Here is a 17,922-nt window from a genome sequence, read left to right on the forward strand (position 1 = left end):
TGGGTACCATAGTGGGTATCACAACATGTATACAATGGATATTATAGTGGGTATCACATATATACAATGGGTATCACAGTGTGCATATCGTATCTATCTATCATGGATTTCACAGTAAGAATCATTTGTATGTATTTTTTCAACAGTGACGATGTTTTTTATGTATCATATTGTGTATCTTGTGTCCATGTGGTGTTTATCATAGAGAGAAAATACAAGATTTCTAAAATACCTAAAATGTTCTCTAATTAAAATTTTAAGCCAGTTAGTAATTTTCTAATTTATACTTTGATTTATGGTTGTAATTGGATCTTACGGTTATTTCAAATTAGTAAAAAACCGTGTAAGGCTTATAAACCAATCTTAACTATCCATCTAATCTAATAAATATATGATTCTATTTTGTTTGCTAATATAAAACCATGATCATAATGAATAAAATTATCATATTTCATATATATCTCAATCATAATTAATTAATTATGATTTTTTTTATAATATAAATTATTAATTATGATTTATATAGTTTATAATAATAACATAATATATAAAATAAATCGCCTCTCTCTTTTTCTCTCTACATATGTTAAAAAAATTAAAGACGTGATTTTTCCATTTTTTCCTTTTTGGGCTTCGTTGGGCTTTTCACTATTGGTTAAAAAAAGACGGGCCTCTGCTAATCTTAACATTTGGGCCTTAGAGTCTTTTCCTTTGAGTACCCATTTTTAATACCATGTAATATGTATTGTAAAACCCAAATACCACATGATTTTGCTCAACATCTTTTCAATTTTCAATTTAAAAAAATGAATGCAACACCTTTTTAAAGTGTCTGTTTTTTTTTTGTTAATTATATAGTTTTTGTATCAAATGCCATTTTAAATTATATAAAACATCACACCTTGTCATAACAAAAAGGATAGTTGTATAAACCACATCATGTACATGCAGTAGTATCACATCAATTGAAAAACGTCAACACGAGATACTTATGAATCAAATATCAATTGTAACCTCAATTCTCAAGTACAAAAGTAATCATAGCAATACATGTAATGATTCATACATAAATACAATCGACACATCTAATACATAAAATACTACATATTATCAGGTATATGTCATGACATTACCGTGGCTCCCTTATTGGTACTAGAATTCCTAACTTCCAAACCTTTGATTAGTGATGGCCAAACCGTCCCGTGACTGCCAGAGGACTAGAACCGGGACTGGTTCATGTTTTGGAGCGATTCATGGGATCGAGACTGACAAGGACATAAACATGTAGATGATCGGTACGTTAATATCAAAGGATTGTTAGATCATTTCCATATAGTATTTTAATTGATTGATTAAGATTTAAAGGTGCATTAAAACATGTTTAGAACCCACCATCTAACCCAAAAACTCAATATGAGATAATCCACAAATTAAGGGGTGATTGATTCAGGTACGAGAATGATAATGAAAATGACAGGGAATGAAGATGGAATAAATTTTTATTTTTTTAATTTAATTTAGAATGAAAATTTGAATTTTTAAAAGAATGAGCTATTGGGTTAGAGCTGAGTTGTTTTCAAACAAAAGCGACCCGACTCGACCCGACCCAAATAAACTTACTATCAGCAATTTGGGTCAGATAGTTGTACCTTGTTGAGATTTTCTTAACGTTGGTTGGATAATTCGAACCTCTTTGTATGCATCCCAACAGTTGATTTTATTTTGAATGATGGAAGAAAACTTGATCTTCTAAATCCGAAGCAAAAACGGTGAATTGCGTTCCGATGTAGCTGGCATGGGAACGGCGATCATCGGCCAATTCACTCATGAGGATGGAGTACTATTTCAATCTTCCCTTGCGATTCGGAGTATAATTTACAGGTTAGGATTATTACGATCGGCTATAACATTTCCGTACCCTCGCCGGGTACATGCACTATATAATTATTTAACGTACGATTGCGTCCAACTTACCGATCATCTTCATTATTACTGGATTTTGTGACATAAACAATTGCCTCTCCACTGCCGCACTGCGCCATTTTGCTTTTAGGGTTTGTAAATGGTGAAAGAAGTTGAGAAAAGCAGAAATAGAAGAATACGACATGCATGTGTCTTATCCTATAGGTCTTTCCAAGAGTATCAAAAATCAGAAACTTTCCTTGAGAAAAAAGTCACATACTTGGATTATCTGGTACAACCTTCAAAATTTACTGTTTTCCTTCATTATATTATGAGACTACCAGTGCTCCTGGATCTGCTAATACCAAGGAAGGCCACATATAGCTGTTGGTGGTAAAGTTAAGTACATTGTATCGTTTGCACTAAATGAGACCCTGTTTCCCAAGTAAAAAATTTGAACGACTGCAGGATCTAAATATGGGAGGGAGGGATTGTATATATACAAGAAGATGCTTGTAGGTGAGTGAAATGGAGGTTAATCTTTTGAGGGGCACTTGACTCACTTAGTTTAAAACAACCCTGTTAGAGAATTTATCTTATTTCATATCATTTGGTGATGTAGTAGTGAAGGCACCCATATTTGATTCTGACCTTATCTTGACATAACCCTTAAAAAGCACATATTGTGGAGATTTATAGTGTTGGATTTAGCAGAATATTGAAGTAACCATTTTAACTCATGACATCCCTTGTTTACCTGCACTGTAGAGGGAACTGTTCCATCTGGTCAAGTGGCAAATTTGTTATGAGCTCTTCTTTTTGCAGTGGATTTCAAAAAACTTGCTATTCTGGATTATGGCTTAATGTTTCAATTGAGAGCAAGTTCCAATTTCAATTTCAATCCACAACAGTTTGTAGTTTCAATAAGTAAGCTCTAATTGTCCTGATCTTTTTTATCTTTCACTTTGTTCTATATCTTTATTGTTGCATGGTGTTTGTGTTTTATGTATTTTATTCTTTTTGGTCTTTTACATTCATTTTGAGGTTTATTCTTGCATTCTCCACTTGAACACATTTATGCGAAGGGAAGGAGATGTGTACATTCTGACATTTATTTAAGAAAATAATTTAGTGTTCAAAATAACAACCAGTATCTGTAAGAGATGTAATGTCTAACTCGCTGCTAGAGTATGCTTAGTATGAGTGACCATAGGCCCTAACCTTGCTATTTAGTTGTGTATCGAATGACCAGCACCAGGGCTGTGGCCTGGACCTGCGGGTCGGAAATCATTATCGTGTTCTGAACTAGACTGATGAATGCTGGAAACACTATCCAATGCTTCTGATTGAGTATCAAGTCTGTGCTCCGTAAAAGAATGGCCTGCACCTGGACTCTTACCTGGCATTGTAGGTCGAAATCCATTGATGAATTTTAGTTTTGCATTCCCATCTCCTTCACTTTTGGTTGGTGCCTGTGGGGGGAATGCTACTCTTTTTTCTGCAACAGGAAAACCAGCGCGAAGGACTCCACCTGTGGGTGAGGCCTGAAGATGCTCTGTATTTGTTTTATGGTGGTGTGCATTTAGTGTGTGGCTGCCTCTATGGTGATGAAAATTGTCTTGTTTCTTCATGGATTTTAGCGACCTTCCCTCAGCCATAAGGATTTTATTACACACAAAGATAAAAATAAAAATCAGCAAGGAGTTTATGGGGAAGTGGGCCATGACCAGGCAAATATAAGTTTTGGGAAATCTTCTGTTAGGATTCTTACTGAAACTGTCAAACAGATAGTGAGAGGGAGGCAGGGAATGGAGGAAACACAATGGATGCTGCTCTATGCCATCCTTTGTATTTATAATCTTTAACTGGTCAACTGTAATCCCAGTAAAATCTAAATAAAGATATCAGGTGACGCTTTTGGGAAAATCATAAATTGAATGAATGGTTTTGTACTGCCTTCTGGGGTCCTCATTTGGTGAAAGGCCATTTTTTTATTTCTTTTGATGAAGAATGAATATTGTAAACCTATAGTGGTCGTTGACTGCTTACTGGCCTTTCAAGTTGCTCAATCATTCTTTTAATTAGTTGATGGTAGCACAGGTGTTCGAGTATATTAATTAATTATGTATTTGCGTATCAGATGGCACGGCTTAGATTGTTAACTTATAATATCGATCAACCATCTTTCCTCCACCACCAAGAGTTTTTCATGTACTTCCCACCGAGTAAAATGTTTACTCTTCCATAGATGATTCATATGAAAGATTCGAGCTGTTTTGGTGAAAAGTTTAAGTGAAAGGCATCCGTCTTGTTATCTGCATTTTAATTAGTTTACGCTGCATGGAAGCTTCAATTGAATAATGATGATTAGCAGCTTAAAGGAAAAAATTACACAGCTGGTATTTTTATTAAATGAACTCTTTTATTGAGCTTGATCTCCAAGCTTTTGGGATAACGGTTAATTGGGTTTACAGAGATTGATAAAATGTTTGAATATAATTGTTTCAGGCATTCTATTAATACCATTAGGAATATATGTTTTGATCAGACCATCATTTATTTATGTCCTGTACACACATCCATTCATCTGGAATGAGTGCTTCTTTATGCATCTGAATATTTGTTAAAATTTCTTGGTGCTTAAATGTCATGTAGTTTTATAATTATAAATTTGTCAAGAGGGATGTCATGGTCAGACTGGTAATGATACTTGGATGTGAATTGTTTTTATTGTTTTCTTAGAAGTTTAATGCTTACATTGTTTATGGCACTAATCATTATGAATTAGCTGGTATTTGTTTATTCTTTATCTTTTAATTGAAACTCTTGTTGTATCGAAAATATGATTATAACAACTTACAAAAAAGAATATATGTTGGGTGTTTTCATGTTAGAATTAAGATTCGTAGCTTGAATACCATATGTTAATTCAGGTGATTAGGGTACCGAGATAATAGGTGAACAAAGGATGACACAGAATTTGAAACTTAAAAGACATGAGAATATGAGTTCATAATGCAACTAATAAAAAAAGATCGCAAGGGGGGGGGGGGGAGAATTTACTGCAATTTTTCCATATTCACCTAATTTATCTCGGTAGGAAAGGCGCAAGATCTGATAGTGGAATAAGATGGGGTCAGAAGATGTTAAATTTAAGGGAAAGGATGGGCCAGAAACAACATGAGGGGGACTTTTCTCTGGTGGCAAATTAAATTTATCTGAATGGATTGTAACACCTTTTTAATCTTCAGATAGATCGCACATGCACACATATTTATATGTTCTTATTCGCTCTAGATTTCATATTTATTTGTATCCTTGTGCTGATTAGAACAACTGGTTGAAAATATTTAGGAATCCTGGAGCAGATGGTTTTAGTTTCGTAGTTCTTAACATTTACATTCTCTTGATTTCTTTCCAAGTTTATGCATTAGTGTTATTTGGCTTATCCTTTTTGTGGTGAACTAAAGTAGATGCCTTAGTATCATAATATATCTGATCACTAAAGATAGCTCAAATTGCACATTGATGGGAGGTAATAATGATAGCTGCCACTAACTAATCAAGGAAGAAAAGTGGTTGGTGACAGATGGTTGACATACACAGCCGTAATTTGACAATTATGATTAGTCTCAAGTAAAGGCACCAAATATGATTATTTGATTTGTACATGTAAATGTCTGGACCCCTATCGATTGTGGAATTTCACTTTTATTTTGTCTAGGTATTGACTTGTATCAGAGTGGTCTCTTAAGGTTCTTTATTTAAAAAATTAATAGCTCGACACCTATATATGGTGGTTTTTATATGACTGGAGTGATTAGTCTTGTGCTCTGTCTTCCTTGGTTTAAGATTAATTAGCTATTCTTTTTCAAGTTGCGGGTGGACGATATTCGTGTTTGGACTTTCGTGGAGGTGGTGCGATATTGCACTCTTGTTAGATATGACCTATGCGTCTTCTGTTCCACATTAAAGCCTTTATTTGATAGCCCTGCAGTTTCTAATGATTACCTTCTCATATTTCCAAAGATACCCACAGGTGAGATCAACTATCAATAGTCTCACGATCCCTTGACTTTCTGATTCGAATGAGAAGTAGAATATCGCAGCGGGTTTAGCTGTAGTCTGAGATAACTCAGAATCCAAATATACAGCTAATCCACCTTACCTCTGTACCTCTCTGGTCAAAATACCATCTTTTACATGGAAACTCCATGTTATCCTCCCCACTTTGATAGAATAGTACTGCAGGTTGATTTTGTTTTGCTAGATCTCTAGTAGACCAAGTTTTCCATTTGCCGTGTACAAAGTTCCATGGACAAGGATAAAAGAACGAATCAATTTGGGTGCGATTATGCTAGCACTAATGCATCCCATCAGAACTCCACAGTTAAGAACAATCAATTTAAATTTTTAGAGACCCACCAACATCGTAGGGGCCCTACTACTCTTCTTTGCCGTGGAAGCAACTTCCAAATAGTTTAAAACGGGAAAAATAGGAGTTATTCCCCTATTTCCATCCCATAATGGAACTTTATAATGGAGCTATATTCTTTTGGACATCGCCTGGCTGGCTCCTCAAACTCTGGAAGCCTACCCGTAGCTGCTTTCTTCTTACTAGACTTACAAAATTGGAAATGGGGTTAAGATTTTAATGCGGGACAAACTAGAATTTGATTTCTATCATGCTAGCTTGTAGTTCACAGAGAGTGAGGGGGGTAGTGCTTATAATATTATGGGGACATGCGAAGGTCAATGGATGATGGTGACTTTGGAGGACTGCGTCTTCTTCTCGGGACATTACTCTTTCTCAGAGTCGTGTAACACTCGTTTAAACAGATTTGGTAAAAACTAGAATGTTAGTAGAACTTGATTAATAAGAAAAACTGGATTCATTGTGAGATTTTCTGGCGCATGTTCGTGCATGTATGATGACACACTATCAGCATTCATCAATATATTTTTCATATTGATCGCATCCTATTGATGCATTTGATTGAAAATGGTAACCACCCCTTCCAAATCGCAAAGAGGAATCTTCAGTCAGCTGCAATTGCAGTGTAGGTTTCATGGATCACGGGTGAAAGGTGATTACTGGGCCAAAATGATATGATCTGTAATATATGTGTGCCACGTATATTCCTAATGATTCAACAAATTTTCTACAGGATGGTTGTATTCCCTGGTTCATTGGAACCAGGCGGATCTTTACCCAGATTTGAACCGGGGAAAAAGGCACCCCTCTCTTTTAAGAGGATCCGTGGTCCCAAAAAAGCGAATTGATCTATGGTCAATTTCATAAAAAATTCTTTCGGAAAGCTCAACATAACACGGTAAAAGTTCTTGGTGTATGATTTCCATAACTTTCTATGCATGTTTTTTCTATATAGCATATTAGCTTGATATAAATCTAAAGTAGTCAACCAATGTTGATCATAGTCTTATAACATGTTCCTTTTTCAAGAAATCTTGATCCCAAAGTAATATGGTAATCATAATATTCCAAGTGCCAGATTAACTTGTATAGTTGAGTTTCTCAAATCATTGTGAAATTTGGAGTCTTAACTTCATCTGTGTTATGTGTTTTGAACTTAGCCATGACAAATTATTCTGAACCATCTTGAGGTAACCCGGTGTTTGTCGTTAACCAAGTAGAGCCTAGGGGTGGAGCATTCACATATTTTACAGCCTGCACTCATGTTTGTGTTGGGTTTGGCTTGGCTTGGCTTGCTTATTTTCGATTTGAACCATATCATCTTTGACAATTTTTTCAATATCTAAGTCAATAAGTATAAAAAATGTGAGCTAAACGATTGCAAGGTGTTGATAAAAGTAAGAGACCGTTTACCAAACGCTTACCGGGGTAAGCGATTACCAAGTAACGTTACCTTACCAGATGAATATGGTAAGGACCAAGAATCTTACCCGGTAAGAGTGAGACAAGGACCAAAAGTCTTACCTGGTAAGTGAGGGTGACGACTCTTACCACGGTAAGCGTTTACCGGGTAAATTGTTGCATACGATGTCGTTTTGGTGGACTAAAATCTTATCAGATAAGTAAATAATAGTGTTAAATTTTATCGTTAAGTACTTGCCGGGCAAGTGGTAAACAACCCTAAGAGTTGATGGGAACCACATGCAAAGGACCCAAAGTTTTAAGTGTTGATGTTTTTTTTCATTTATATTGCAAGAGTATATAATATGGATTGAAGTCAGGGAAGCGATGGTCCAGACACTAATTTGTTCGAGATTATAAACTAGCTACGCAAATGGAACTTTGGTTTTGGTTTTTTAATAGTAAGAACTAATTAGACAAGAAAGAATAAGAAACGTACAAAGTACTATAACATATGGGTCGATAAACATAGAGACGATGATTTAATCCAAACTAGCTATTAAATAAAACTTTATTTTCCGAAATTTCAACGATTTAAACAAAACTAAAAAATAATTATTTTCAACGATTTAACCATTTATACTAACTAGAATGGTATTCGCGCAATGCAGCGAGATACATCTTTTTTTTAATATTTCGTTTTATTTTTTGTCTGTTGATATAATATGATTTATGTGGCTTTAAGAAAGATAAATTTATATATATATATATATATATATATATATATATATCAAATTAACTATTTAAAAGTTATTGTTTTTTATATAATTTATTTAATTCATTTTTTATTATAATTTAATTTAGATCAAATAGTGAAATAATTTATTTTTGGTTTAACAATAAATTTTTTATAAAGATAATGATTCTGTTAGAACTCGATAATTATCCTAATTATATTTTAGATTTTTTATATTTTAAAATGAGATGTTTATCCTCTATTTGATTATGTTTATCCGTAGTTAGTTACATGAATTCAAACATGAAGCTTTAATAAATTGTACTTATGCATAATTTACTTGTAATCTTGAATTTTAAGTAATATGCATCAATATACAATACTTTATGCATAAAAAATGGTTTTTAAGAGTTTTTGTCAAATGCTTTATAATATAGTATAAATTAACTCTAAGCATATAAAGGTAAATCGATGAGCTACTATTTGAAATTAGGTCTAAAACACACAACCTACTAACTTAACTAGAGGTGATTATTTTTGGGCTTGGGTCGGTTTAGAACCGGACTTAATTTATTTTTTGAACAAGCCTAATACAACAAATCTAAACTTGGATTCTTTAAGAACAACAAATAATATTTGAAAACGGAGATTCAAGATACACTATACGACATATTGCATATAATATATACTTGAGACCCATTCATATTTTTTTAAATGGTTGTCCCAGTCCGTTTTCCAGACCAGGCCTAACGTGTCCTACTAACAAACTAAAACTTACTGAAACATAAACTTAACCAACAATTAATAAATATAAAGAATGACCAATAAACTTATACGTTAAAACATGTAACAAGATTTAAACTAAGAGACACCTAAAATAAATCTACACCAAAAAGAAGATAAAATAAAATTACATTAATAAATATGAAATAAAACCAAACACAATTATGAAAATAGAAAGATTTATGTATTAACTAACAAATATTAACCCTCGGACCGTCTATTTCAACCCAAACTAACCCAATTTGCAAGAGTTTGTGGATTAGATTATACTTTTTAATGGGTTGTGTTTGATTGAAACTTTTCCCCATCATGTTGTTTAGTTCCAATTTAACTTCACTAAATATAAATTACAAGACAAGTCTCAGGTTTGATCCCTCATCCCTTCGCTAACCTCAGCTGCCGAATAAGCCAAAAAATATACCACCTCACACTAATGTCCTTGGAGGCAGGTTCTGCATGGGTCCAGATAGGTTTGTCAGTAATCACTTTTTTCCCCAAAAACTAAACCAAAATTGATAATTAACTAACTAAATTAAAATCAATCATCACTTAGACTAAGGAAAAGCCTATGCATCGCCATTTACAACTCTAAACATACATATTTAGTCATCCAAACCAATAACAACCCTTGTATTTTGGAACGATACGTAGATCGAGTACGAGTCGATCAATCAGTACTCGGCTCGAAGAAATCTCTCGTACATTGTTCCACTCAGAGTCTTGTTGACATCGTCCCAGTTGTTGATGTGTTCCGATAATGCTCCTTTGTGTATCTTCACTTGCTGGCTACTTAATTTCATCCGCCCAACCTTTAGAAACTCTTCCACTTGTATCAATTTCTACGACAATCGTACGAGTCACGAAATGAGTCCAAGATATCAAACACTAATTAATAGAACAAACTACTCGTATTTGCTTACAGAAGAAGGGTTCTTGATGAGATCTTCGTAATAGACTATGATGTGCCTCGTACTATTGAAGTAGTCGAGCGCCTTCATGACTGTTGATTCCATTTCACCCAAATCCGATTCCAATGACGTTATATTGATCGTGGGTTTGTATCTCGAAAGCGTCAAAGCCTATCACAAATACACACACGTACATGCATATGATCAAGCTTCGTGTAAATGGATGTTTGATTTGGATTTGGAAACCAAAACAAAAACAAAAACACGTACCTCTTGGTGAGAGTGTACATGAGATACGTGGACGCCATTTAGAAGCTTGGCATCTTTATCGTACGAATTCGCAAGGATCGAAACCAATCTCCGCAGCATATTTCTTCTCAGAAAGAAAATGACCGAAACACCCCTCTTAGCGAAGTAGTCAACAATCTCGTTTGGGTGTTGCATCAACCCCTGCATTTCATAATAATGTCCCGTAGTACCATTGATTAACATGATTGGAAAACAAATGACATGTTAGACGTCGACATGTCAGCTTTACCTTTACACATGTCGAAAGGTGATTAGAGGAACGGGAAATGGGTAAAAGATGGTTTTTATTCTACCTGATTTAGCATCCATTTGAAGCCGATTGCAGCAGAACACTGATTCTTAGACGAACTAGTAAGCAACTCCAAATTGTAGACGCTATCAAGGGTCTCTATGATCGATGAAACATTTTGTCTCCTGTTTAATTGCCCGAAGATCTCACCATTCGAACTTACATTCATATGACTATTCAATAGAGTTTCGAACCATCCGCTTCCTGATCTTTGCATCGAAACAATCACAAACAAATGCATAGGAATTCTAGCACATACATATCTGAAAATACAAGCATTCGAGTCATGTACACACACACTATATATATATATATATACATATATAGGGTCAGGTTCAAGGAAAACCCATAAAAAAAACCCGAACAACACCCTGGTAAAAATTCATATAGACTGTATGTACATGTGCATACAAGTAATTTATAAGCAATTTGTTGGGTAAACACGTGTGCATAACATGCAAACATCCATAAAAAAAACCAAAAAACAACTTCAATTACTTGTATACATAAGTCCATGGTGTTCATTTTATTATGATTTTCCTCTCAACCTCCCCCCTCTCTCTCTCTCTATACATATATATACATATATATATATATATATATATATACATGTCAAAAAACAAGTGCAAAGATTTGACCTGTTTAGGGTTTGACGTTTGGGGTAAAGGAGGTTGTTAGGACGAGGCCTCTTGATTACTTGGAACTCGAAAAGTTCCCTCTTTCTTTCGATGTGTGTTCGCCTCAAACAAACGTAAACACCACATACTAACACCATTGTACATACTAATATCAACGCTCTCAGTATCTTCAAGCATTTTTTTCGAGGTTTCAGCACAAGTATACCCTGCATTTAATCATTAACATCCAAAAGTAAAATACCATTAAAATTCATACAAGACATCAAAATAGAGATTATAAAGACTCAGAATTATTGAAGAAATACGAATTTTAAGCTTCAAATCTGAATCAATAATTGAAAACCTGAAATTGATCAGACAGTTAAAGAAGAAGAAGAAGAAGAAGAAGAAGGTAATTAAAAAAAAAAAAAAAGTAAATTACGTTGTAGAAGAGTTGAGCCATAATTGGTTGAGAGGATACAAAGAAAACTGGGTCTTCAATTAGTTGCTAAAATTAAACCTTGGATTTCTCCGATAACAAGGCATATGATATGACGACGATATCAGAGAGAGAGAGAGAGAGACTCCATTAAGCCAATTACTAGGAAATTAAGCTTTTACGTTCCGACTTTTTTTTAATTAATTATATATGGGATTTGATTAATGAATCTTAATCTCCTGCTCCAACTGATTTATGGATTGATGATGACTATCTTATCAAATAAAAATACACAATTAATTTTCATCTTATCTATACTATATTATAAAACATTTGATGAGAATTCTTAAGAATCATTCTTTTATGTATGAAATACTGTTAATTAATGCATATTACATAAAATTCAAGATTACAAATAAATTGTATATAAGTACAACTTATTAAAGTTTAATTTTTTTAATTTGAGTAACTAACTGTGTAGATAAACATAATCAAATACAAAATAAACATTTCATTTTAAATATACAAACTCTAAAATTTTAATTAGGATAATCATTGATATCTAACATAATACTTAATTATTATCTTTATAAAAAATTATATTATTAAATAAAAAATAAATTACTTCATTATTAAACATAAATTAAATTGTAATAAAAAATTGAATTAAAAAAATTATAAAAAAACGAGAATTTTTTAAATAGTTAATTTAATATTAATATCAATATATTTTTTTAAAGTTTTATAATATTTTCAAATTTATATTTTATTCAAAAATAAAATTATTATTGTTTCTCAAGACCATGTAGAACCATATTATATCGACAAAGACAAATAATAAAATAAAATATTAAAATCGATATGTATCTTGCTCCATCATGCGAGTATCCTTATAATTAAATATTAATTTTTATGATAAATTAATTAAACCTGTACACACGAGTATAAAAAACACTATACAACTACAATTAATTCTATTGGAAATAACTTAGGATACATATTTTAATATTTTATTTTATTTTTTAATTATATTTTATACTCATTGTGTTTCCTTAAACGGCACTTCCATTTTCTTCGATTAATTATTGTGTATATATTCATTCTCTTGTTATACACGAACTCAACTACAAAACTCTATGTATTCATTATTTAGTATTATTAATTAATTGTGGTCACGGATGTTTTAACGCGGTGACTCCGGGCTATCTGCAAAGCAAGTGGTCGTTCTAAAATTATTCGGCTCACATAGCGAGTTGGATATCCAGGTTAATCAAAAAAATATATATATATATATAGAATTTTAATAAAAGTAGGAAAACAAGTTGATGATGCAACTACTAGCTAATAGCTATTACCAAACTTCCAACCATCTTAATTGTTAATGCAGATCATCAGTTAATCACGGTCGACAATCGAATTCTGTATTAGATAAACAAATGCATGCACACAGAATCTCCTTGAACGTTATTTTTTTTTTTTGGGAATTTTAGTAATCATAAAGAGAGAAAGAGTTGAGGGTCATATGAAAACAACCACTATTCGTGAAAAAGGTGAGAACTGTTACGAGAACAACTGGTAATTAAAAAGACGTAGACCTTCAATTACCTTTTACCTGATGGTTGACAAAAAACACAAACCTCCAACTATTTTAATCCACCTTCACGAGCTTTTGTATACCTTTAATTACATTAAAATGCTTGAATTTATTAAAGTTTTAGTTATTGTAATATAAATATGTAAGTGAACATAAATGAAGATTTATGAATTGTAGGTGGACGGAGGTGCATAAATGTGACAAAGGTAGATGAAGATATTTCTCATTCTTGTGGAAAACCGTCCACACACACATATAGGTTCATTAGAGAAGTGGTATGTATTTGAAAAGTAGAGAATTGATCCTAGATTTTCATTTGATTAAGATTTGCGGTTTTGATTGTGAAACACCAGATAATTTCTTGCATGATATGTAGAAGATAGAGGGGTAGTTTGGTAACTTTTACAAATAGATGACAAAACAAATACATGTGTGAACCCGTGTGATTCACATATGAACTATATCTTCATATGTAAACACGTGTAATTCACATATGAACTATTTAACAGATTTACATATGAATTTGTGATTCATATTATGAACTAATTAACTAATTTGCACGTGAACTATCAATTCACGTATGCATTTGTTTATCGTCTACTTGTAAAAGTTATGAAACTACCTCTCTATTTTTCGCTTGACCAATCAAAATCTCAATTCTTGTCCAATCTTAACCATATGAAGGATTAAGTTCAATTCTTTACTTCTGAAATATTTACCATTTCTCAAATGAACCTCTTCACACACACACACATACACTCACATGTGTGTGTGTGTTTTACAAACGTTTGCGACACCAACATTGGCCCAGGGTAAGCTTAGAGGCCCTATACCCATCGTTGTGTATATAGAGGTCAATCTCCCACAAAACCCTAAGCCAGACACACCCTCAAGTCCTCAATCTTAGGTTTCCTGAAGTTTTATGAATAAAAAACCTTTGTTTTTGGGTTTATACAGTTTAACAGTTATATGAAATATAAGCATTCATGTTGCGTCCTTAACGTCACGCAAATCTGCCCCTGCGTGTTGCTCATCGGTTGCTCACCTCTTCCCACCTCTCATTAAGCCTATCCTTTTTTTTTTCTTCAGTCAATCTTATTTAGGATTCAATGAATCCCAAATTGTTGATATGTTGTGGGAAATTGTTGTTGACCCATCGTTTCAAAATATGTTGGGATATTTGATATGATTTTTTAATCGTAAGTTGGATTAGGCTTATTTTAACATTACAAATTGACATTTGATGGCTATGTTTTCAAATATATTGCAATATGCAAATGCTTAACTTGTTTTGTCTAAAAAATGATAGTATATGTTGGGCAGATTGACATTGACTAGTCGAATGTTTTCACCTTTTATAGTTCTGTTAGAAAATAAACTATCTGCATGTTGAATATGAAGAGGGAGAAAACTGTAATTTCACTATTTTGATTAATTACAATTACATACGACTCTCAACTTATATAAAAAACTCTAACCAGATAACCTCCATCTTTCTAAAGGTTAACAACATATTTCAATTAGCAAAAATTACAAATACACCCTTACAATTGACATCAAACGGCTCTATTAGTCAGAAGTAAGTTATAAAACTGTAACTTTTTATTTAAGTGAATCCCGATGGATTATATTGTTGGCTCTGCTCTTGTTGAGAAAATGCATCTTTTTTTAGAAATGTTCACATACATTGTAAATTATCATTATATTCTGTGAACAAACATACATTTTTTTTTTACCATAAGGCTTGGGCTTTAGAGATATTCCACATAGGTCAGTAATTCGAGTCTTACAAAGCCATTAGAGATTTTCTTGATTATTCTCCAAAGCCCAAAGGGCTTAGGACTAATTGACCAAAATATTCATGATTAAAAAACATACCTTTTCTTTCATAGGTTAATAACATCGTATTATATTTTGAGTTATTGGTTATATTTTTAAAATCTATAATTATATAATAAAAATCAATGTCATATATACAATTGGATAAAACTTATAGTTATATCTATATTATATTATAGAACATTTAATAAAAATTCTTAAAAATATTTTTTTTATGCATAAGATACTGTGTATTAATGCATATTACTTAAAATTTAAGATCACAAGTAAATTGTTCGTAAGTACAACTTATTAAAGCTCAGTTTTTGAATTCGTATAACTAACTGCAGATAAACATGATCAAATATAGGATAAACATCTCATTTTAAATATAAAAAATTTAAAATATAATTAGGATAATCATTGAGTTCTAACAGAATTATTATCTTTATAAAATAATTTATTGTTAAGTCAAAAATACATTACTTCACTATTTAACCTAAATTAAATTATAATAAAAAAAATTGTACAAAAAAAGGAGAAATTTTGAATAGTTAATTTGATATTAATAACGATATATTTTTTTAAATTTTTATGATTTTCAAATTTATTTTTATTCAAAAGTAAAAACAATATATTTCTCAAAACCACATAAACCGTATTATATCAACATAGACAAAAAATAAAACAAAACATTAAAATGAAAATGTATTTCATTGCATTACGTGAGTACCATTTTAGTGATATACTAAATACAAAAGTATACATTTTTAAATATTTAGTAAAAAGATTAAAAAAAGTAAGCATTTTATTATTTTGTCTTTCAAATAAATAAAATACAAAATATATGATACACACACACACACATATATATATATATATATATAGGGTTGKGTTCACGTGAGACCAAAGATTTTTCGTGAGACCCGTAAGACCAATTTATGTTCATTGATTAAATTTATAAACTAATGATCTAATGGTCTAAATTTGCAAGGTGGTAATTTTGTAATTATTGAGAAGTCTCGTGGCGTTTATAAATGTTCAGATCTGACGATTGTAAATCTAATCCAAGGGTTGAGAATTGGTCTTACGGGTCTCATGAAAAACCATTGGTCTCACATGATCCCAAGTCTCTATATATATATATAAGGGGTTGTTTGTTTGGCTCTTAATGGTGACATTAAGAGCCAACCTCTGAATTGGTCAGAGGTAAAATGTGTTTGGCAAAAAAAAACAGACCTCTTAATCGTTACACAGACCTCTTAACCATTTTGAGGGTGGGGGCCTATTCAACCATTCAGAGTACCATTTCTTCCATGAATACCCTTCCCATCGTCTCCCCAAGTCGTCTCCCCAAGTTATCGCCTCCCCCATCTTCTCCGGCGCCGGTGTCGTCGGTCGCCCTTTCCACAACCCCTTCGTCTCCCCAAGTCGTCGCCTCGTCGGTTCCTGTCATCCATCTTCGTTGTCGGACTCGCTTCTGTCAGTTAAGCCCCTTCGTCCTTCGGTCTCGTCGGTTCCCTTTTGTTTTGTCGCCGGTCGTTAGTCGGTTTAAGTCGCCGATCTTCACAGAGGGAACGATGGAGGGATCGATTGAGGGAACGATGGAGGGATCGATTGAGGGAACGATTGAGGAGCAACGATTGAGAGGATCGATTGAGAGGCAACGATGGAGGGATCGATTGAGAGGCAACGATTGATGGATCGATTCTTCACAGAGGGAACTTTGAGGGAGCCCTAACGGTTAAAATGGAATAATGGGTTTTTGTTAGAGAGGGTTAAAATGGTAATTTATTATCATTCAGAGAACAGTTACCAAACAACATTATTTCATTCAGCACTTAACCATTCTGACCCTCTCAACCATTCTGACCTCTTAACTATTCTGCACTAAATCATTCAGCAACTGCCAAACAGCCCCTAAATTTTACAGTGGATCTCTTTGGAGATGTAAGGTCGAGTGTAATATAGTGGTAACACTGTTGTATTCATCAACCAGATCTGATATCATATATAATGTATATCACAGTGTATTTTTGTCGTTATACGAAGTGTATCACAATATATTTTTGTTGTTTTACGAAGTGTAATACAATATATTATGTAATATTGTTTTACTAAGTGTATCACACTGTGTTTTTTCGTTATTTTATGAAGCGTATCGTAGTGTGCATCATGTGTTTGTCGGAATAAAGTTCGACGAAAAGATAAGAGATGATATATAAGATTTTTAAAATACTTAAAATTCTCTTTGATCAAAATTTTAAGTCAAATTATCAAAATTATTAATTTTTTTATTTAAATGTTAATTTATAATTAAAATTGAATCTTACCATTATTACAACTCGAATGAATTTCTCTCTCTCCATATATGTATGTAAATTGTAAGGTGTATCTGAAAATAATGATGATAGCCGCCGGCCTGTTTTACAAGAAAAATAAATAAACAGAATTATATGAGATTCAAATCTCAAAGGAAAAAAAGCAGAATCTTTTAGTGCATGTCATCATTTTTAATATTAAAAAACTCTCTTTCAAAAATAAATGTAATTTTTTGAATTTATTTTGGAAAAGTTATTTGAATAGACAGAAAAATAGCTGCCCTTTTTTTTTCTCAGTTATACTCTTGATTAATATTAAAAGTTATTTATTACTATTAATTTTTAATATTAATTATTATTTATTTAGATA

General features: G+C 32.6%; 2 protein-coding genes across 2 annotated transcripts; both read right to left on the minus strand.

Moving 5' to 3' along the window:
* Window positions 1–3,131: 3,131 nt before the first annotated feature.
* Window positions 3,132–3,560, minus strand: LOC112513274 (precursor of CEP9-like). The gene has a single exon (XM_025119532.1). The coding sequence runs from the start codon at window positions 3,558–3,560 to the stop codon at window positions 3,132–3,134; it is 429 nt and encodes a 142-aa protein (XP_024975300.1).
* Window positions 3,561–9,422: 5,862 nt separating this feature from the next.
* Window positions 9,423–16,687, minus strand: LOC112513371 (nodulation protein H-like). The gene is made up of 6 exons (XM_025119648.1): window positions 16,538–16,687; window positions 11,534–11,607; window positions 10,768–11,026; window positions 10,436–10,615; window positions 10,178–10,336; window positions 9,423–10,096 (listed from the first exon to the last, which is right to left on the minus strand). The coding sequence occupies exons 1-6, from the start codon at window positions 16,685–16,687 to the stop codon at window positions 9,929–9,931; spliced, it is 990 nt and encodes a 329-aa protein (XP_024975416.1). The 3' UTR covers window positions 9,423–9,928.
* Between the last annotated feature and the right edge of the window lie 1,235 nt (window positions 16,688–17,922).

The sequence above is a fragment of the Cynara cardunculus genome (assembly GCF_001531365.2).
Source record: "Cynara cardunculus var. scolymus isolate 2C chromosome LG 1, CcrdV1, whole genome shotgun sequence".
NCBI lineage: Eukaryota > Viridiplantae > Streptophyta > Magnoliopsida > Asterales > Asteraceae > Cynara > Cynara cardunculus.

Excerpts from the sequence above, each read along its gene's own strand:
- LOC112513371 (XM_025119648.1), bottom strand. The coding sequence starts at position 16,687 with ATGACAGGAACCGACGAGGCGACGACTTGGGGAGACGAAGGGGTTGTG. Across the intron at positions 11,608-16,537 it reads GGGTATTCATGGAAGAAATG|GGTATACTTGTGCTGAAACC; the intron begins GTACTCTGAATG and ends GATTAAATGCAG. Across the intron at positions 10,337-10,435 it reads ATGTACACTCTCACCAAGAG|GCTTTGACGCTTTCGAGATA; the intron begins GTACGTGTTTTT and ends TATTTGTGATAG.
- LOC112513274 (XM_025119532.1), bottom strand. The coding sequence starts at position 3,560 with ATGGCTGAGGGAAGGTCGCTAAAATCCATGAAGAAACAAGACAATTTT.